General features: G+C 42.0%; 1 protein-coding gene across 1 annotated transcript; it reads right to left on the reverse strand.

The window, feature by feature from the left end:
• Nucleotides 1-309: 309 nt before the first annotated feature.
• Nucleotides 310-12656, reverse strand: DLD (dihydrolipoamide dehydrogenase). The gene is made up of 14 exons (XM_065665857.1): nucleotides 12548-12656; nucleotides 11587-11662; nucleotides 10494-10573; nucleotides 8121-8189; nucleotides 7297-7366; nucleotides 6814-6914; nucleotides 6340-6483; nucleotides 6076-6177; nucleotides 4813-5003; nucleotides 3155-3325; nucleotides 2574-2763; nucleotides 1884-2021; nucleotides 1063-1152; nucleotides 310-936 (listed from the first exon to the last, which is right to left on the reverse strand). The coding sequence occupies exons 1-14, from the start codon at nucleotides 12584-12586 to the stop codon at nucleotides 871-873; spliced, it is 1527 nt and encodes a 508-aa protein (XP_065521929.1). The 5' UTR covers nucleotides 12587-12656; the 3' UTR covers nucleotides 310-870.
• Between the last annotated feature and the right edge of the window lie 9914 nt (nucleotides 12657-22570).

The following is a 22570-nucleotide window of genomic DNA, read 5'->3' on the forward strand; positions in this document are numbered from 1 at the left end:
AGCACAAAATAGAAAACAAAAGAAGAAAGCACGTCTTAATTCTGTGGAGAGCTGACACTGAAGGCCTCATGTGTGGAAGGTGCAGAATAACCCCCATTTCATAACACTTAACTGCAAGTGCTACTTCACTACCCAGTTTTAATGTCTCAAGTTTAAGAGCCGGACAAAGAAGCTTTAAAACCAAAAAAAAGTGCAGTAAGATCAATTCTTCAATCTTTCATTTCTCCATTAGCACTTCATTTTTACCTCGATGAGTTTTCAATATGAAAACATGATGTGTGGAGAATCGCACACAGAGCAACGTCAACATAGTTTCAAAAGTCAACATAGTTTTAATTGATGTATACGAGCCCCTCTTCTCCCAGCATCCTAACACTACTAGGTCACATACAAGTACCAAAACTTGTTTTAAGAAGTAGGTTAAAGTTAATCCTTTCAGAAGGAAACACATTTTTGTGCGAGAGTGACAGTGGCATTTTAAGTGCCAGCATTCAACTGGTTTAGCCTATCACTACTTCAAATACACTACTTCAAATAAGAAAACACCAGGCATGCTGGATACTCATCCAAAGTTTTGGCCAGCACACCTGATAATCCCATGCAGCAGCGCAATGTTTGGTTTTGAAAGAGAGAAGAGTTCTGTCAGGCTGTTTTCTGTAACATTCATCATGTAAATAAATGTGTAATTTTAAGTATTTAATTTACAGAGACTGGATAATTCCACTTGTTCCAAACTCTACTTGTTTAAATATTTGAATGAAGAGATTAAACTTAATTCAGTCCTAAAATCCTCCGACTCAGGCTTGCATAAGGGCCCACCGTCCATGTCCAGAGATGCACTATACACATATAAAGATCTGCTCTTTCATTTTAGAAGTTGATAGCTTTGCCAAAAGATGCTGCTAGGTTTGCTTCCCTGAAGGCTTCTGACACTGTCTGTAGAAAGCAAACACAAAAAGGTGTAAGTCATTAATAGGTCATTAATAGTCATTAATAGGTCATTAATAGTCATTAATAGCTATAGCACATCTGTCTAACAGCCCGTTTTAGGAAAAAACTTACTGGATGTGCATGGCAAACTCTGGCTACATCTTCACATGATGCTCCATATTCCATAGCAAGGGCAGCTTCATTAACCATTTCTCCAGCACCCTAGAATTTAATAGTATTTGGAATTAGCACAAATCTCTATGCAGTTGTCTGGGTTCTCCTGAATGAGTAACAGCTTGTAAATAAGCATCTTTGGCTAAAAAAACAAAAGGAAAGTTGTATAATAAGCAAACTAGAGACAGATTAGGGTCCAACTTTGGAATGTGTGGGACAGCAAAAACTGATGATTTTCCCAAATAGAATTATCCGATTTCTCATTTTTACAAAGGACTTTTAACCAAAGTTCCCTAAGGTACTGACCCCGCATTTGGTGACTGCAGCAGAAAGTTACCAGCTCTGCCGAAGTCTGAACTTCAGAGCACGGAAAGAAACCAATAAAAAAGCCAATCGTGTCTGTTCAGCATCCTCAACTTCCAGGACTTGAGTCAGCAACTTCTGCTGTTCTCTCAGGTATTTGGCACTATTCTTACGACACACTCAAACATCCCACTAAAAACACCCCACCACCGAGAAAAAAAATACGACCCAAAACTGGTCAGAGAAACCAATTCACCCTGCCAGTTCTAGGGGTAAAAATAAGTGCTGGGTCTCGCACCACAGTAACAGAAAAGTGGGAAAGCAGCAGGGCTGCAGAAGAGAAGAGAAAATAAAACTGACTATGGTCCTTCTTTCTGCAAGCACCACTTCTCAGTTGACAACTACCCTGCAACTGTGTAACACTGAACAGCAGACCCTTACAAGGCCAAGACAGCAGAACAGCTTATGATACTTACTGAGCCTAAAATGTGAGCACCCAGCATCCTGTCTGTTGATTTGTGACTAAGGATCTTCACCATTCCATCTGTGTCAGCGTTTGTCTTTGCTCTGCTGTTTGCCGCAAATGGAAATTTCCCAACTTTGTATTCTACACCCTAAAAAACAATGGAATCATAAACGCAATTCCGGAAGTACAACAACAGAAGCAACAGAAAAGTAAGAGACATATATCAGGAAGAAATTCTTCGCTATGAGGCACTTGAACAGGTTGCCCAGAAAATCTGTGAAATGTCCCATCCCTGGCAGTGATCAAGGCCAAGCTGAATGGGGCTCTGAGCAACCTGGTCTAGTGTAAGGTAGGGAGAAATTGGATCTGGATGATCTTTAAGGTCCCTTCCAACCCGAACCATTCTGTGATTCTGTAAGATGACACACAGAGCAATCCATAAGAACAACCACCAAAGGGTTAAGGGACTATTAAAAAAATTAGCAAATAAACAATATTAACTTCACAGAATAGAAGTCATTAAAGAGAACGGTGATCCCTGGGACAGCGGCACATCAGAGGGAATCATTCAGTCACAGACCCTAAGCAATAAATTGAGATGCAGAAATTCTCCTGGAAAAAGTAGCCAGACAGACCACCAGACAACGAACCCATGCCCAAGGGTGGAAAAGGTTTTGCCTGAGAAGAAAACAAACAGTACCTCTTCTTTCAGCTGTTCTTCTGATTTACCAACCCAGGCCACCTCAGGGTGAGTGTATATCACAGAGGGTACGCAGTTGTAGTCAATGTGAACTGCTCCTCCAGCCATCCCTTCTACACAAAGAATGCCTTCATCCTCAGCTTTGTGGGCCAGCATAGGTCCAGCAACTACATCACCAATAGCATAGATGCTATCAGACCAATGAAACAGAATAAGACACTGTTTAAAAACATCCTAGCACACCTAGGCTACCTTATATAACAGTCAGTTTCAAACATTTTACTGAAAACTTTGATCAGAATAGATTAAAATACTGAATTCCAAGAGAAATACAAAGTATTAAAAAAAGCAGTTTCCACAGAATGACCACACTTCAAGTACCAGAGACACGAAATACAAGTAGTCACTTTGAAATTACAAAGCTTCAGAGGTTGACTAAAGTCTTTCATTCCTGAAATACACAGAAGTCTTGAGGTTTCCTTTCAGAAAATAAAGATACATTCTGCAATTAAAACCAAGCAAAAAATTGCTTTAGTAGGTTAAGCTTTTAAAAATAATAGAAAATACTTAGTCTTACTTACTTTGGAATTTTGGTTTGGAATCTGTTATTGACTGGGATTCTCCCCCTCTTATCAAGTTCAATTCCGAGATCCTCAAGCCCTAGATTTTTGGTAAACGGACGTCTCCCGATGCAGACTAGGAGCACATCACAGGTTATTACTTCTGCCTTGCCACCAGCAGCAGCTTCAAGACTATAAAAAAAAACAAGTAGCAAAAATGTTAAGCTGTAAACTTTCAGCATTGCGTTTCCCCCACTACTAAGTAAGATAATCCAGACAGTGATCTATGGGCTGAATCAGTCATCAAAACACTTTGCTTCGGCCTGCCCCACGCTTCTTCCTTGCAAGAGTTGAGGAATACAAGGGGCAGAAGGGACTGTAACTCTTGCTACACTTGTTAACAACTCTTCAATACAGAAATTCAGGGTATATTTCCACTAGCAAGTGGCATGGCCTGACAGGATCAAATCCGTACAGCAAAATACTTGGTGCAGCATCCAAACTATATATATTTTGGCGGTGGGCCATTTAATCACAGCCAGCTTTCTTCTGGCACACAGAACCAAACATTTGCTAGCAGCTGCCCTGCAGCAGGTGCACTCCTCAAGTGCATCTTTGGACTTAATTGCACCTGGAACAAGTTTATTTCACATGCTCTGAGAGCACAAGAACCAAAGCGCACAGAGTGAGAATAAGCATGAAGTGTGTTTCAACAGAATACTCCTGAAACAGAAAGAAACTCCAACCATCATCAGCATGGTAAAGAAGACCAAATCTAGCACCTTTTCAGTGGAGGACAGACTATCCCGAGCTATGGCAATACAGCAAATACAAGTCACCATATTAAGACTGCAGTAAAAAAGAAAACATTTAAACTTGCTTTTGTTAAGTAACATTAAGCATTTCCTTAAAACTCAGTTTCTGCATAGAGAATACATTAACGAGAAAGAACAATAATAGCGTATACATATGGACTTTCACAAAACAGATTTGCTGTTAAGTTTCTGTATTAGCTGTTCATCTCCAAGTCTTCAATGGGCTCAAGTGTCGCCATTAAAAGACACTCCAGAGTAGTTTCATCTATTTCTAGTCAAACACAATCAAATCTCTGCCACGCTTATTGTGAAACAAGAAGAGGTATGGACAGAATAACCCCTACAGTAAGTAGCCAAGAATTAATGGCTTGAAAATAAATATCATGATTGCTCTTACAGTCATGTTCTATGAAAAGCATGATTTACAATTTTTATTACTGATCTCAGTACACCAACACTGGTTTTGTACTAGCACAAAGTACAAGTCAAGTCAATAGAACCTCTCCTGGGTAAGCAATGTGGGACTCAACAAACCCAAAATTATGAGCTCTGTAAATACAGGATAAAAAAAAAAAATCATTAAAGATTTAAGTTTAATTCAAAACTTTTCTTTTTCCTATTTAAAAACTAATGTCAGACTGTTTGATGGATTGAGAGGAAAAATATATATATAGAATCATAGAATCACAGAATAGTTAGGGTTGGAAAGGACCTCAAGATCATCTAGTTCCAACCCCCCTGTCATGGGCAGGGACACCTCACACTAAACCATCCCGCCCAAGGCTTCATCCAACCTGGCCTTGAACACTGCCAGGGACGGAGCACTCACAACCTCCCTGGGCTAGTTTTCTGTTAAACACTTACGCCACATCGATTTTTCCATCTGGTTTCTTGGTTGCACCAGTGACTTTGGTGTTCAGTTTAAATTTAAAACCCTGTTTCTGAAGAATCCGTTGGAAGTTTTTAGAGATCTCCATGTCAATTCCCATTCCACCAACATGGCCCATGAACTCAACAGCTGTCACATCTGCACCGAGGCGCTGCCAAACTGAACCCTGCAGTCACAGCAACACAGGGACAAAGGTTTTGATAGGCAAACTTCAGATTTAATACTTACCACAGACCAGAAACTTTTGAAAAGAAGGGTAATTCATAACAGCAAACTGATCAATTTTTACAAATGTTACGGTGGAGAATAGAACAAATCCAACCTTCTCCAGCCTTCCCCACAAAAATGGATTTATTGCTGCTTGTTTGCATACCCAAAACTTCAATACTGAATTCACAGAAATAAGCCTTTAGAGCTAACAAAATAATTCAATACAGATTAGGTACGGTTTAGGTTATAGGTATAGAAAAAAATTCAAATCGAAGAATCCGAATGTATCTCAGAAAACCCAAAGGGAATTGCTTGGGGTGTTCTAATACTACATTAAGGAAACTATGCAATAAAATGGAGCCACTGCCGGTTGCACATGTATTTTTAACCATAACCACTACAATCAGCTTCACACCCGATTTACCTGCAGTTACCCACATCCATCCAACACAGTATTTCACATTGCTTACTCTTCCCCTGCTTAACAGTCAGCAGGCTAAGCAACTACTAAGTAGAAGTTTTCAAGCAGTTGCAAGAGCAGCAAATACACATTCTTTTTGGGCCACGTAGGTGTGAGACGTAAGAACTCAGACCAAGACGAACTACAAAGTCTCCACTCCTTTAGTTGTTAGATAGAATGTGTACAATCACATTACATTAACATTTCTTGGGATTAACCGCTTTTGTCCTGGCTTAAAATGGACTTCCCTTAGAACAGGAAGTCCTGTATATATAAGCAGGTACAAACCTCAGTGAAAGACACTACCCTCCTTTACCCCCGCAAAAACCCCAACACCTGTAAGTTGCACTCTCAATTCTCTGCGTACCTAACCAGCTGAAAAAGCACAGATCCTACACACACTTATCCCAGCTTTTCTGGTAGAAAAAAGAGCCAGCAGGCTATAACGCCTGAACAGTTTCATTACAACTCACTCAGCCAAACATCTGTTAAATCACAGCCACACAATCAAGTGCAACACTCTGTTCCATTATAAATTAAAACCCAAGTGGTTTAAATTTCCTCTCACCAGTTCCACACCAATGACTCCTGCACCAATGACAACCATCTTTTCTGGAACTTTTTTCAGTGACAGCGCACCAGTGGATGACACGATATTATCTTCATCAATCTAATGACAAATCCACAAAGGGAGGTTTATGATCTCTTTTATACATTATATATAAAACACACAAAAGGTGAAGTGCAGGGAGATGCAAAAAAACTGTTACACATTGGATTACGTAGATAGAACACATTAAAAAATAGTATCATTTAGATTTCAAATACGTACAGTAATTCCAGGGAAGGGAGCAACTTCTGAGCCTGTGGCTATCAGAATATTCTTTGTATTGACGACCTGTGTGCTGCCATCTTCTTTGGTTGCAGTGACTTGGTTTTTGCCAGTTATTTTTCCAAACCCAGATACATGTATAACCTTCAGTAATGAGAACACAGTAAATTCAAATAACTTACATAAGTTATGATACATTTAATCTGAATCTCATCAACGTTTTAAAAGAGCTGCTAACACATACCTTCGCATCACCATCTGCTACAAACCACAAAGTAAGTTTAAACTATACTTTTATGTAGTTTAAGAATGAAGGAACTGTTCTTTTAAACATCTCCTAGAAGAGAAGCATTCAAATTCTGCCCATACCAAGTCCATCCACTCAAATTACAATGCAAAACCACGCAAATGCAAAAAGAAATTCAGATGAGAGAAAAATCCACGGATATACCTCAGTATATAATCCAAACTAACCTTGTTTTGTTTAAATAAATGAGCAATTCCACCTGTTAAGGCCTTCACTGCACCACTCTTCTGTTCCATCATCTTCTCCAGATTCAAACGGACTCCTGCAACTAAAGTAAAAAACCCCAACAACTCTAATCAAGCATTGTGGTGTTTTTAAAGGAGCTAACCTAAACACAAGTAATAGCTCTGCCACAGTACAATCTGTTGAATGGCCCCACGAATGCTAAAGGTTACATTCAACAACTGCTACGTTATATCTGAAAAGCATAATAAAATAAAAATAAAGCATAATACTGCTGGCTTATCTATCCATTCAAGGAGCAGACACATGTCCCTAACCCTCCAACTGACAGATAAAGGGCATTATTTGTAAATCTAGAAAGTTTCCTGACCAGAAAACTATAGTAGTCACATTTGAGTGATAAAATTTACTTTCTGGTGGAAGCCACTTATGTCAACGGGCACTGACCAGTTACTCTTCACACTCACGTTCAATTCCTCTGTTAGCAAAATCTTTTCCATGGGCCAAGTGATACAGATGCGAGTTGTTCAGCAAGGCCTAAAACACACACAGAAAAATGTGACCTGGGACATGCATTTATAATTTCATTGATTATATCATCAGGAAAAAAAAATTCTCATGTTATTTGCAAAATACTCTCAGTATTATGAAAGTCCACCATGTATTTAAAGATGCATTTCAAACACAGAAATTGTATAGCTCTTACGCAGTGTTTTATAAAAGTTACATATTTAACAAAAATAGAAAATAGCTAAATCCACACTTATCCTTTTGCTCATTTCAGCAGAGAAACTGGTAATGACTCTACGGGGATTAAACACCACCCTCCCCAAAAGAATCCCACAGGGACAGACTTCAAGTAGAGGAAAGAAAGATGGTTCTGACTGACTCACAGGAGAATTTCCTTATCACCTCAGACAAGAAACTGTCAACAAAAAGAGGATACACAAAAACTGGATAAGAAAAACCTGTACTGAAATCCCTGTTAAAATTTTAGCCTGAAACATCTGAAACAGTTCTCATTACAGGTCACACCACAGACTCAACAGCTCAAAGTGAGAAAATTTATCTATTTTGGCCATAAAGCAGTCTGCAAACAAAACATTTCTATTAAGCAAGTAAAATTTTAATCCTACTTATATTTATTTGCATCCTCAGCTCACCTGGATTACAATTTCAATGTTCACAGAAAGCACCTCGAACTTCAGAAACTCCTTCTTAATCTTTTTCCAAGTGATGCATACAATACCTGTTGTTCTGAATAAAATTATAACAAACTACATGCACTTACCTTGGATGGAATACACCCAACATTCAAACAGGTTCCACCTAATGTTTCATTTTTCTCTACACAGACAGTCTGAGGAAAAAGAAGGGGGGGAAGATTATTTCAGCAATCCCATGCTACCATTTCCTTAATGGATGTATCACATATTAAGAGTTTGTGACAAAGACCAGGCATTTAGCTGGTAACTCTTCCTTTACAAGTGTCTCATTAATTTCATTCCTAGATTGATTTCCAGGCTCAGATTTCCCCTTCCTTATTTTTTTTTCCTAACTTAAAAACCACAAAATGGCTCTTTGCAACAAAATTCTCTAATAGAAAAGAGCCATATTCTCCACTGCACCGTTTATACTTTCATACAAGTTGAAACGGTGGTGTTCTACTTCAAAAATATACATTGCCTCAATTAAATACAACACTCGGTCTGTGCAAGATGTTCCCGTGACAATTAGGAAAAAACCACATCTGCATAAATCAAAAACTGTAAATCACACGAAAGATTCCTAAAAACAACTAATTGCAAGCAAACAACAAGTAAATGGACCAGCACTCATTGTAATTGCATGAAGTAACCTTTTCTTTAAAGAAAACAGAACAAAACCCCCAAACCTCAAAATTTTCCCTCTAAACATGCTATCCTGCAAGACCCATTATAACTATGTATTTATATAACTACAAAGTTTGCCAGTACCTAGGAAGAAAAAAGTAGAAATCAAATAAGGCAAAGCCAAGCAAAAATAAGGTCAATAACAATAGGGATGAAAAATATTTCATCTCCTTCTCATCAACCTGTCAACATCAAAGTGTGCAAAGGAAAAAAGCCCAAACAAAACACCAACACAAAACCAACTGACAAAACTAGATTTCGGGGGGGCGGGGGGGGGGTGGGGAAGAGTATCATAAAACTTTTCTATAGAAGCAAAAGAATTGGCATCTCCTTTTTTGCAAGGCACATATGTTCAAAATAATAGTTCCTTGGTTTATACTCTTAAGAACTCCAATTTCTGAGAAGTAACTGCCCAGGTTAAAAGCTTTTCATCACTTCTTGAAGTTGCTGCTTTTGTGCTGAAGCACAGGTGATGGCAACATGAAGAGCAGAATTTCCCACAACAAATCCTAGAAACTCACTGATCTGCCTCTACCCTTCCTCCTGTTTGCTTAGCACACAAATGCAAGAAAAAAACGATCAAAGTGCTTTAAAAGCTGCACTACGGATCAAATAACACCAAACTGCTCCTACCTTTACCTCATAAGGAGGTTCTGCCTTATCTGCTTCACACCAAAAGGCCAAGCACAGTTAAAAAGCCAGAAAATATTGCTGGCAATAACATGGGATGCTGTGGTAGCACTATAAAGGCTTAAAGCTTGTACTGGCAGATGCAGCACTAAAACTGAAGGTTGAAGTTCAGTAACCCAGTAGAGCATACTTGGGTTCTTCCATGGATGGTGTAGTTATAGAATCCATCTTTTTGACAGTCTTACAAAAACATCTCCTTACATTCAAGGACAGCATGAATGTAATTTGCCCACACTGACTAGCTGTGAAGCAGCATAAGGAAACTATTGCTACAATGAAAACAGAATCCGGGGCACTTCTTAACCTCCTTGTATATGGTATCCCTTTGTTAATCACAGATGAAGGACCAAAGGACAGCATTGCTCCACGGAAAGCAGGCAGATAGCCACAAAAGATAGCTTTAGAATAAACAAGCATGAACTTACATGGCAGAAGACCTCAATCTCAAAACCTGTACCACTGAGCACCTTTAAAAAATCTGAAATGCATTATGCACCTGTAACTCTCACAATACTCAATTAATAATTAGTCATGCATATAATTAGTACACATCAGATAAAGTTGCCTCTCTCAAAAGGTACTCAAAGACGACAGAACAGAAATGAACATAAATAAGTGTAAATGAGATACACAGTATTTCCACACACAAATTTTCACCTCAAATTCTCACATGTCAATGGAATTCCTCTACCCACATTCAAAAAGCACATCAGTTGAATAGTGGTCTTCCTTTCTTGAGTTCCCTCAGTCTGTTCTTGAGGATAGTTTTTTAGTGCCCTTTTTGTCACTGTCTTTCTTTTCCCACCTTCCACAAGAATAAAAGCCCACCTCAATTACAACTTCCAATCAAAAGTGAGCTGTCCTGAGCACATATGTCAGTAGCAGGGCTGCAGACAATACTACCTTCACATCTCCATTTCAAGTTCTGTATAATTTGGGTAAGCAAGGTAAAGAAAGATTACTGCCACATAAACAGCATCTGATCTCATGATGCGACAGAAGAATTTCAGGTTTTCAGTATTACAAAAATACCTTTCAAGTTCATGTGAAGGAATATTCTGCTGAGTGAGATCTCATCTTACCTTAAACCCAAGCTGAGCTGCTTTGATAGCAGCAACATACCCTCCAGGACCAGAGCCAATAACTGTGACATCAGCATCAACTGAAACAGAGAACATTTGAGTTATTTTTGTTTCAGCAGTTAATACCTTACTGCAGGAATATCAGCTTATAAGTTCTGAAATAATTCATGTTTGAAAAGGTATTTTTTGATAAAAGAAAAATAGCTATTTAAAATGATGCAATAATAAACTTGGGTTAGGTAATTACATCTCGCATCTGAAAGTAACCTTCTGCACAAAGGTTGTGTTGAGGAATTCACGCCTGGGAAGATTCTCTTTGGACACTAGAGGAAAAATTTTCCCAAGAGAACAATCAGCCATTGGAATAATCTCCCCAGGGAAGCTGTAGATTCCCCAGTACTGGACACTAAAGATTTGGCAGGACAGGGTGCTGGAACATATAGTCTAAGCCATGGTTTGCCAAGGAAGGTTGGACCACATGATTCTTGAGGTCCCTTCCGAACTGCTCCTATATGATCCAATAAAAATAGCCAGTCTCAAACTTTACAGGGAAAAACAATGTAAAAAGAAATGAAGGAACTGAATTCTGTCTGACCCATCCCCTTGCTAAAAGTCCTTTAAGAACTTAACCCAAGATGTCTGGATAGTTTATTGTAACATTTTTCTAACACAGATTCTACTGACATTTAGTGCAAAAGATAAATGCTTACTGAATGCCATAAAATCTGTAGTTTATAAAGGAGAAAACATGGCTGAAATAGCTATTTATGGAACCTCTACTAATTATGAATGCAGCAGAAACTATGAACTTCGTATGTAGTTCATATCTCAAGCCACAACTACCTTTCAAATATTAATTACCATCACTATTCCTACATTATGTAAAGCTCAACTTCTATTTGTAGCTTTAGCCTGCTATCAAATAAGGCAAATAAGACACTATTCATCTAAATCTCCACACTGACACTGATTCCACTGTCACCTTGAAGACTTATTTCCAAGTTGGAAGCACTGTTTTGGTTTCTGTAGGGGTTTACTTGGGAGGGTTTAGGTTGGGGTTTTTTGTCTGAAGAAATTCTTCCCAGTTAATTACCTTGATCAGCATAGGACCTTTGTGACACTGCACCAACTCGCTGGAGACCATGATGAATTCGATCAAAATGGCTTCTCTAGAAAGGGAACAAACTTCAGTTTTAAAAGTTGAAGTCTACCTTTGAAGACAAGTAAGCACTCGGCCACACAGAAACCAGTTACAGCCACAAGCTAACTAAAACAGCACATGACTGAGGCAGACACAGAGGGCACTGACTGGTACGGCAGGTACAAGTCACTCTGCCATCTGCCTGCTGCGCAGCCTGAGCCGATCGCTTCACCTGCTCTCACCTCAGCCTCGCCCAAGGCTGCCTCTACACAAACCTTCAATCCTTGACGTAGCTCTCAAACCACTTAACGACATTAATTAGACACCCACAGGAGGTCACACTAGAAGTCTTGTTCCACTCCCTTCAGCCACCTCCTGTGCGTAGGAACACCTCAGAGGTGGCAACGGGACAGCACAGCGGCTGTACGCATGTCTCAGGCTGATCACTGTAACCGCAGGATGCTCCTTAAGGTATCCTGAAGCCCACGGTGCCGCGCAGGAGACGGGAAGCGGCGCTCGGACAGCCCGCGGCTCCCGCAGAGCCACAGTACCGCCCTCACCTCCGCCCGGCCGCTCCCCGAGGCTGCGGCCTCCCGCGGGCCAGGGCCCAGCGGCGCCGCGGGCGCCGGGTCACCTCAGCAGAGAGGAGGCCGCGCTGGGCGAGCAGCGGCTCCCCTTCCCAGCGAGGGAGGCGAAAGCAGAGAAGGGGCAGAAGCGCAGCCAAGCCCCGCGCCCGCCGCAGAGCGCCCGCTCCGGCTCTGCCCGCCTTCACGCCCGCTCCCGGCGAGGGGTGGGGGGGCCTAAGGAAAGCCGAGGCCAGAGCTCCCAAGCGTGGCGTAGCGCGCCGTGCCTCAGCCAGCCGCCGGGCCGCCCTCCAGCCCCGCGGCAGAGCCGCCCCCCAGGGGCGCCGTACCCGGGCGAGCGCACAGGATACGCGTCCCCAACGCTGCATGTCCGCACCCCGGCCTGCACCCGCCGCCGCTCCAAGGACTCCGCGGACTCGCGCACGCGCAGTGGCCTGGGGGAGCGAGAGAGCGGCGCCGCCTAGCGCAGGCGGGCGGCACGGACAGCGGCGCTCGGGGGCGGGGCCTGAGCGGAGGGGCGGGGCCATGCAAATAAGCCTCTGAAAGCAGCAGCGCGCTGCTAGGGAGGGACTGCGCGGTGAGCGCTGAACTGGGGGTTTGGGTCAATCGCAGCAGCTCCCAAACACACATGAAATGGATAAAAATGAACCGTGGGAACAGACAGAGGAAGTAAAAATATTTCACTTTTCAGAATGAAACCGCTTTCATCTCAATGTATATAAATTCAATATTAAAACATTTAAAAACACAAAATCTAAGGTATTTCATTTTGGAAAGAATGTTAAGTGACTCGGAATAATTTCTTTCAATTTATTTAGTCGGGATAAAAGATTAACTGGAATACTGAGACATTTTTGTTAAATTTCATGCTATTTATGTTCTTCCAGTCTGTTTGTTCTGTAGAAGAAAGGGTGAATGCCCTGCAGTCCTCTGTTATTTGTACTTCAGCACATCAGTATTTGAAAACCTTAATTTTTCTTTGCCTGAGGGGAAACAGCAAAGGGCCAAGGCCATTTTCCTTCTATCCTGAATTCCACCTGGTTTAGAACATGTGCAATAATCTATTCCATTTATGCTAAAAAAAAGCTCAGTGTGGCTTTAAGTAATACACAACATAGCTCGTGATATTGGCCACTCATCTTGCTGGGAAGTGAAAATATTTTCTGTGAAAAAGAGTTTTCAGGTTTTCTAGGCCTACTTTCTAATTTCTTGCATACAATCAAGATTTCCATCATGTGAGCACAAATTTTGGACACCCATTAGAAGAGATGCATAATATTCATAATGTCAGGCTTTTTTGTTAAAGCAGGCTTTAATTATTTAGAAGAACCACCTGGGAGAAGAAGTTCACCCATTAATAAAATATCGTCAGATCTGTTGAAAGTACATTAGCTAATGAACGTGCCAGTACTTATTAACACTGAAAGCACCTGGGTTCAATATGAAAGGCCATGTTCAGTGACCAGAATTCTTCTTCTTTCATTCTACATAAGGATCTCTCTGATTGCACCTCGAGCAACACTGGAGACTGGATGTGCCTGGTATTTTTATATTTAAATCCCTAACTCTTAGGCTAGCTAATGAGAAAACATCAGATAGTCCAATAGGCTTACAGTGAAAACTATCATGGCGCCATCATTTCTTCCCATCCTCACTAATGGTCCAACCAAAGAGAATAAAAAGCAAAACTCCTCCAGCTGTAGCTAACTGAAAGTACCCAGCCAACAGGTTTTAATTCTCCATGGCCTGTTCCCCATCCACCGGTACACAGCCGGGTACCAGAGCCCTCCCCTCTGCACAGGCAGCACTCAGCAGCACATGAGTATTTCTAGGAAACTGAATCTTTTTCAGACATAGATCTGAATGCCATGAGCATGTTTTATTGCTAGCACTGAACAAGACAATAAGAATTGACTCGAGGCTCTGAAGGACACACTTTGGGAATGTCATGTCTGGCTAAGAGAGCAATGTCTGGGTAGCAAGTGCAGAAGCAGGACAGGGTTGCCCATCACTGCATCCCTCCAAGAGGGAATCTGAGGCCCCGGTGGAGCTGCGGGAAAACCCCGTGGGGAAATCTCTTTGCACTCCTGGTATCCCGGCCAGAGTGCTCTGCCATGGGTTCATGTTTAGTTTTCTCAAATTAGAGAAGACGCTGGTGATTATTGCTGCCACCGAAGGGAAGGTGGATTGTGCGGTGACTGCTTCAGAACCCAGGGTGTAGAGAACCTGGGGGATTGCAAAAAGCATCAAAGCATGTCTTGGTGGATGGGGGCAGTTGAAAGGCAAAGGGCCATGGGGGGAATGCGGCAACCTCTCTATTCCACTTGCCACAGGCCTGGCAGTCACCTCTGAACAGCCTTGGCTATTAACTGCCTTACACTTGGGGTCATGGTGGCTGGGACTGAACCTTTCTGAACCTTCCTGGGGACTTTGCTGGAATTTGGAGGCTGTTAAAATACTTTCTTGAAGTTTTACATCTCTGAGTAATAAAGACAATGAAGATCAGATCCTTAGTGGATTGCCTTCAGGGCTGTGATAGTTGTAAACCACGATCGCCTGAGTGCTGTTTCGTTCTGTTGCTCCTGGCATGACTCAATTTCACCTTTCTTTGGTTGCAGCACCCCTTTCATGAACACGGAGGTTATGGTACCTGGGTACACTCCTGCTTTTTATTGAATTCATTAGTATACCTTAAATGTCCCCTTGCAGAAAAGCAGGCCCCTAGGATCCGGGGCTACATGAGGAGGAGTGTTGCCAGCAAATGGAGGGAGGTGATCCTTCCCCTCTGAGCAGCATTGGGGAGACACACTGGAGTGCTGGGTCCAGTTCTGTGTTCCCAGTACTTGAAAGATGTGGACATATTGGAGAGCACCCAGCAAATGGCCACTGAGACGATCGACTGGAGCAGCTCTCCTGTGAGTGAAGGCTGAGAGAGTGGGGACTGTTCAGGCTGGAGAAGAGAAGACTCAGGGGGATCTCAGCCAAGCCGTCAGTCAATCAACCAAACATAGAAATACGTGAAGGGCGTGTGCAGAGAGTACGGAGCCGGGCCCTTTTCAGTGGTGCCCAGTGACAGGACCAGAAGCAATGGGCACACACTGAAACACTGGAGGCTCTCTCTGAATGTCAGTAAACACTTTTTCACTGTCAGGCTGACCAAGCACTTGCAGAGGGTGCTCACGGAAGTTGTGAAGTCTCCATCCTCGCAGAGACTCAAAAGTCATCCAGACATTGTCCTGGGCAACTGGCCCTAGGTGACCCCGCTTGAGCAGGGGTTGGACCAGGTGACCCCTGCAGGTCCTTCCAACCTCAATTATCTGTGATTCTGTGTCAGGAAAGTAAACCGCATCACGAAGCCTTGGTACCTGCCCTGAGAACAAGAGTCAGCTCTGACTTCGAGCTGGAGGAAAGCTGCAGGTACATACAGAAGTCGACAGAGGGCAAAACAACTGCACAGCCCAACAGATCCGCAAGGATGTTTCAAAGAGAAGTAGAGCATTATAATTCTTCGAAGTCCTGAACATTTTCTTGTATTACAAATTTCATTTTTACACATATGCCTATGCACACGTTTATTTGTACAGATCAAGATTATAAATCTGGACAGACTATTACACTGGCTCTGATTTGGGGAAACAGAACTTAAAACTCTACCACACTCCATCCAAGGACTGGATGGTGGCCATCAGTGTCTTGTACTTTGCAAAGCCATATTCAACAAAACACATTTTCAGATTATTCCTCCTATCTTTGGTAAACCCTTTAATAAACTCCTTTCTTTGGTGAGAGTGAGCAACATAGCAGGGTAAGGTATCTCTAGAAAGAGACAGGGGTGGCACTTTGCTTTGCATCCTTGGCCAAGGCGGGGTACTATACTGTTATGCAGACTGCTCAGCTTACTGTTCTGCTTAGAAAAGCTTCCTGTCTCTCAAGCAGTAAAGCAAGATGAGAAGTGGAGAGAAAGCTACAGCAAGTCCATGACCTCTGTTTGAGTTTCTGTACCAGTATGTAGGCAATATGGTATAAAGAGGAAGGAGAAAGACAAGTGAGATAGCACCAGATGCAAAATAGCAGCATACTTCGGATTCATTGAAGAGGCAGGACGAGTGCTTCAAAAGCATATCAGGAATCCTGGTATGTTCTCTGTTCTGGAAGTATTTTACAAAGATCTGTGGCTCCAAAATGCTTGCAGGAAAGTTAAGTGGTCAGGACATTCCTCTGCTTGTTGGAGCTCTACGTGTGTTGGAGCACACGTAGGCAAGCAGGACATACGGGAGTCTGAAGCACTGCATTTTCAAGCCAAAGGGAGTTAGAAACAAGTCTCAGCCCCTACACCTCGGCTGGGTCTGGTGGCAGGACCCATTTGGGTTCTCTCACACCATGTGGCAATCAGAGAAAAGAGCAATAGTCCAAGCTGAGCTATGTCATACCAAACACCTTGTCATACATCAGGGTTAAACACCCTGCACCCTGCCCCAGGCAGTGGCTTGTGAGCGAGGTGCAATCCAACTGCCTCACCTGGGGGAGTGCTCTTGTTTGCATCTACATGTTAGGAACCTAGTGAAGCCGTCCTCCTAAAGCAAGTTCTTAAATTCCCTGGATAGTCAGCAGGTGCCTTTGCAAGTAAGCACCCAGGAGATCTTGTCTGCCTACCATATATGCATGCAACAAGGCCAGCAACACCTTCTTTGGGGCTTTTAGGGATTCCTGCCTTTGCTTTTATTGCATGGAGAAAGTGAGCAATTAAGGCAGGACTTGTCCTACCTCACTGCAGTTGTCGTGGTCTGACGTGGTTTAGCAGGTCTAATAGAAAGCTTGTCTTCAGGGCTCCTATGAGAGATGCAGAAAGGCTGGCAAATTGAGAGGGTTATTCATCCAGTCCCAAGGTAAGCGTTAAGGATTGCTCTCCAATGGCTGACTGTACCATTGTTGTCTGTTTGTGACCTGTGTTAAACATCTAACTTCGAGATAGTCAAAGCCAGTGGGGAAAAAGCTCACACCTCATTGACGAAGGAGTGCCTCTGTGGACATGCAGAACTTGGGTGCTAGCTGGGCATTTCCACTGGGTACTGCCTTGGGTATCCCAGGGACACAGCTGTACTACTGCCCCTCAAAGGAGGCAAAGATGAATCTCCCTCTAGTCATCAGTTTGCTTCACTTTATCAAGTCTGTGCTGCCTAAAGAAAGTGGAAGCTTTACATCCTTCCCTGCAGTTTCCTTCCATCTGACTTCCTCCTGGGTATTAAACATTTCTCAATAGCACTGAGTGGTTTTGCATATCAGTAACTCAGTGTACCTTGTAAAATTCTGTTCCCTGAACATTAGTCAGCTCTGAAAATCTGTGACCTCTTAGCTGGAGTGGAGATTACAGATGAGGCCTAAGAAAGCCTGGTTTGAACATGGGTAAAAAGTCTGCATTATTTCTAGTAGGTAACACGAAAGAAAAAATGTATTCAATGCAGGATAAAATTGTGCAGTGTCCCTAATTCAAAGTCTTTGCAATGAGAATTAGGATGGGATTATGTATTACTGATGTTTTCCTTTTCCTGTGCTCAATTTGTCATTGCCCATTTAAACTTCTTAATAATTCCTACCAGAGCTCATCATGAAGTGCCAGTTAATTTTCACATTAAAAATAAGCACTTTCATTTGTTTTAAGCTGCCAGTCAAATATTCAAGGTCTTAATAAAGAACAAACCCCAAACTAGGAATATTTTATATTTCTTCAACACTTACAAAATCCATTGGTTCTATTGTTGGAAAAAATGTAATTCTAAACTGAGGTGCAAAGTTCCCACACAAGTTGTCCTGTTAAGTAAAATGTCACATTTTTCCCTCAAACAAGGCCATTACGAATGCAGTCACTGCTCAGTATTTAATTTTCTTCCATTCCAAAAGCTCTGGCAAACATGGTAATTAAAATAAAAATGGAACCTAATTTAGAAGGCAATTAACTCACAGATGCCTTCAGAAGATATGTATTCTTCAAGCAAGTGGCACATTTCTACTCAAGGGATAGGTTTTCTCATGCTCTGCTCTCCTATCTAGAATCTGGCCTTCAGATCCCCTGAGCAAGGGGAGTTTGTGGTTAACAGGAAGTTTTGTACCAGGAGTCAGGGACATTTTCTGCATTTAGACAGAAAATCTTCCAAGCAATAAATTCCCATTATTAGATCATCTTGGCTTCATGAAAGTCAAAGTTCTCCCTGAAGCATAGTGTTGTTGTGCATCTTTGAGCTTTCTCAGTGATAGCAGGGTGATAAACAGACCATATTTCTGATACTGAAGATTGCTGCAGTGTTAACATAGTAAGCACTGTATGGTATCTGGATGAGAGAATGTCCTGACCTAGCAGAGGGAATCAACTGACAACATGAAAATGAAGGTGCGCGCACGGTGCTAATCTGCAGTTTGCCCTTGAGGAACTCTAATTGATATAGATTAGTTGTATTAACGTAAGTGTTTGCTTGTGATATTGTGTGCTTGTGTCTTAATATAGTACATGACAACAAGGTCGTGCACCTGGGAGGCACTAACCCCACCCTATAGCATATGCTGTTCCAGCTGTTGGGAAAGCAGCTTGGGAAAAAAGGATCTGGAAGGACTGGTGGGGACCAAGTTAACCATGAGCCAGCAAACTGCCCTAGCAGCAATGAAGCCCAACAGCCTTTTGGGCTGCATGACCAAAGGTATATCCAGCAGGTGGGGAGAAGGGATTGTTTCCCTTTATTCAATGCTTGTGGGACTACATCTAAAGATCTGTGCCCAATTTTGGCTCCCCAATGCAAAAAAATAAGGTGATAAGGCAATGGGCACAAATTGGATCACAGGTGCTGTTCACCTGCCCAGCTATCCCTAAGGCTATCTAACCTGCTCTTTAGGAGCTCCAAGAAGATTTTACAATGCTGATAGCTATCTGTTCCTCATCTCTAGTATTGTTAACATTAGAAAGTTTCACATCTACTTTAGATCTACCCTGGTCTGGTTACTGAATCAAAGAGAATATTTTATGACTTTTATAAAGTTTGTCCTTGAAAAGTGTCTGTTCATCATTGCTTATCTCTTTATTACCTTCAGGGTACTAAAATTTACATAAAAATGTTGAGGTAGTCTTAGGTTCCCTTGGCTTTCCTTTCTCCTTCAGTTGAAAATACAGAGAATTCTTTTGCACTCAGCAAGACTCCAACATCCCGTCCTTCTCCAGGTCTCTGAAAACAGTGCCAAGGCTTTTTCTGCTCTTCACACTGCCCTGTTAATGAGTGGGCTGGGGGTGCACAAGATGCTGGGAAGGGGACACAGCCAGGACAGCTGACCCCAACTGACCAAAGGGATATTCCGTACCATACGATGTTGTGATCAGCAATAAAAGCTGGGGAAAAAGGAGAAAAAAGGGACATTTAGAGTGATGGAGCTTGTTTTCCCAAGTAACTATGACACGTGGTGAAGCCCTGTATTCCTGGGAATAGCTGAACACCTGCCTGGCAATGGGAAGTAGTGAATTAATTCCTCATTTTGTTTAGCTTGTGTGCACAGCTTTAGATTTATCTATTAAACTGTTTGTCCCAACCCACAAGTTTTCATATTTTTACCCTTCTGATTCTCTTCTCCATCCCACTGGATGGAGGAGCAAGCAAGTGGCTGAGTGGGGCTAACAGCAGGGGAAGGCCCTAGGAATGCACTTTGGAGTACCGCACTTGCCTGCCTGCAGCAGGGCTGTGTGCCCTTCTGGCGGTTTTGTTTGCCCCACTCCAGCCCAACGAGGCACGTGCTGTGTCTTTAATTTGTGTCCTAGAAAGCACTTCATGCACTTGAATGCAGCCACTTTGCCAAATCCTGAACTGGACACCAGTACAAATGTGCTTGTTTCTAGGCTCTTTAAAAAAAATGATAACAATAAACCACGAGATACCTGGCTTTGTTTTGTCCTTTCTCAGCACATCTGTAGCCTTGAGGACCACTGCCTGGAGCATGTTGGAGTGTCAATGAGCAGAGGCAAACATTTCACAAGATAAAAGCTGACAGAAAAAGAATGAATTCTTCCTAAGTTGTATTCTTAGGAATACCTAAACCTAAAACCATCACAGAATTCATTCTGAAGCAGATTCTATGCACAGGAGCTTATTGCAAAGACCTGCAGCTTAACACGGAGCAGTGCAGCTGCAAAGTGGGGCAGTCGGTGTTCGCTTGCAAAATTCCTTTTGGACTACTGGCCTCAGTGACATCATATAGCAGGAATTTCACCATGAATTGGGCACTTGGAAAAAAAGGTTTTCCTTTATGGGCTTTCAATTTGGCTCTCTCTAGTTTCATTTACACTTTTTTGTTCTAATATTGACGGCTTGGAAGATCAGAAACTCCCACTCAGTGTCCTTTGCACAGAAGTACATGTGCCTTTTTAATGTATTTGCTGAGTACAGTCATATTAATGTCTAACAGACTAATAAGAAATACCTGCAATGCCTCCAGACCTCCCAAACAACCTCAACCACAGTTAGTGCAATTCCAGAATGCTTGCCAGAGGCCTAATCAATAAAATGGATTAAAGAGATATTGTTGGGAAACAATTAAGGAAGACACCTGACAAGACATCCTTGTGGATGGCAGCACATGAACAATAGCACCTGAACAGCCAGGTCACATAGCTGAGACACAGCAACCCACACAAGGACATGGCTGTCTGCCCTGTATGAGCTAGTCAGTCTTGGAGCAAATCAGTGCGGACTCCTGAGGGACATAGTCATGATTCTGAGCTGGTTGATAGCAAGGGCGGTGGAAAACCATGTCAATGATTGCAACACAAGAGCAACAGCTCTGCCAGCACGATCTCCATCCTGCTTGTCACAGCCTGCTCCCCTGTGCAGGAGGGAGCAGATTTCTAGTGCGGAGTTTTTCAGTCCAGGGATGTTAAGATCTAGAATATTCTCAAGGACCTGCTACTGACTCGAAGCATGAGAGAACACAAGGGTGGTGTTTTTCCTCTTGAAACAATTGAAAGCCTGGTCAGGCTCTCAGAAGGCTTCTCCCAAAGTTATTTTAATTCCAGAACAAAGAATAATATCAATTGCTATGAGCTAATCTCTGCCTCTAACAAGGGCTGCACTGGGCTGCCTGGGCACTCACAGGAGAAGGCTCCCTTGCAAACGAAGTCTCCAAAATATCTAGCAACAAAAAATCCTTTGATACAGAACTGAATGATTTCTACATGCCTGACTTTCTTTTAAGTAAAGCAAATGTCATCTGTTTATCTACTATGGAAGGCTGTTATAAAGTCACACTAACAGTTATAAAGCAATTCAAGAATCTTGAGTGGAAGGCCCTAAAAAATTGCAAGTGCTATTTTATCATTAATGCATTAATAATGAGATACTCTGGGTAATGTTTAACTGTAGAATGAGGCAGTAGTAATAAAAATTACACTTAAACCAGCATTAATTGTTCCTCTAATCAAGATTCTGGTCCTTTAATTGAACCGTTATCTTCCAAAAAATTGGAGTGATTAAATAAGAAGTATATTTACAAACACTTTATCTTCAGAGAGAGTGTAAACGTTATCGACATAGATTTATGTTAACAAATGATACTTGAGTAAGAATTATATTTTGGATTAGTTTTCAAATGCAAACCATGAATACAAGTGTTCAATGGTGTTTTATATGCTGTATTTTTAGACTTTCAAGGCATAATATTTTATATATATATCAATATCAAGATCACTATAGTAAAATATAAATATATACACAAAGAATTGTTTACAGTAGCTGCAGGAGCCCGAACTCATTTTTGTGTATGATCAAGCCAATCTAATGGTTGTGGTTTCATTGTTGTTAATATTGATTAATGGTTGTGGTGGAATCATTGGTATTCATGTGCTCGTAAATGTACATAAGGAATCTACTACAGTCAGGCATAGACAGGTAGATGTCTAGGAAGTGAGAAGAGAACTTCACATATTGATTCTTAAGAAAAACAGATGTTCCATCTGCATTAACCAGGAGCAGGTGCCTGGGATATTCATCCTCAGTCTTTCTTGCTTGAGATTTAGACACTAATTTGTCAATGCCGTAAGGAGAGAGCCACTACTCTGCACATCATTTATTCCTTCTACACATTTTGCTGGCACCTCGTACCTCTGCCACAGACATAATCCTCTTTCATCTTTTCCATCCTGCCTTCAGCACATTTAAACTGCCCATATTTTTCTTGCCTTCTGTGAGCACAGGGCACATGAGGTCATCGGACAGCTGTGGGTGGTCTTCCACAACCATTTATAATCCTAGCACTCCATCAAAGTTGCTTTCACCTGCAACCCCCAGCCAGGTCTTTGGCTCCCCCTGCTACTGCCACTGCTCCCT

Source organism: Lathamus discolor, chromosome 1, assembly GCF_037157495.1.
Source record: "Lathamus discolor isolate bLatDis1 chromosome 1, bLatDis1.hap1, whole genome shotgun sequence".
Lineage (NCBI taxonomy): Eukaryota > Metazoa > Chordata > Aves > Psittaciformes > Psittacidae > Lathamus > Lathamus discolor.

Excerpts from the sequence above, each read along its gene's own strand:
- DLD (XM_065665857.1), bottom strand. The coding sequence starts at position 12,586 with ATGCAGCGTTGGGGACGCGTATCCTGTGCGCTCGCCCGG. Across the intron at positions 10,574-11,586 it reads AAGGTCCTATGCTGATCAAG|TTGATGCTGATGTCACAGTT; the intron begins GTAATTAACTGG and ends TCTCTGTTTCAG. Across the intron at positions 937-1,062 it reads GAGTTTGCCATGCACATCCA|ACAGTGTCAGAAGCCTTCAG; the intron begins GTAAGTTTTTTC and ends TGCTTTCTACAG.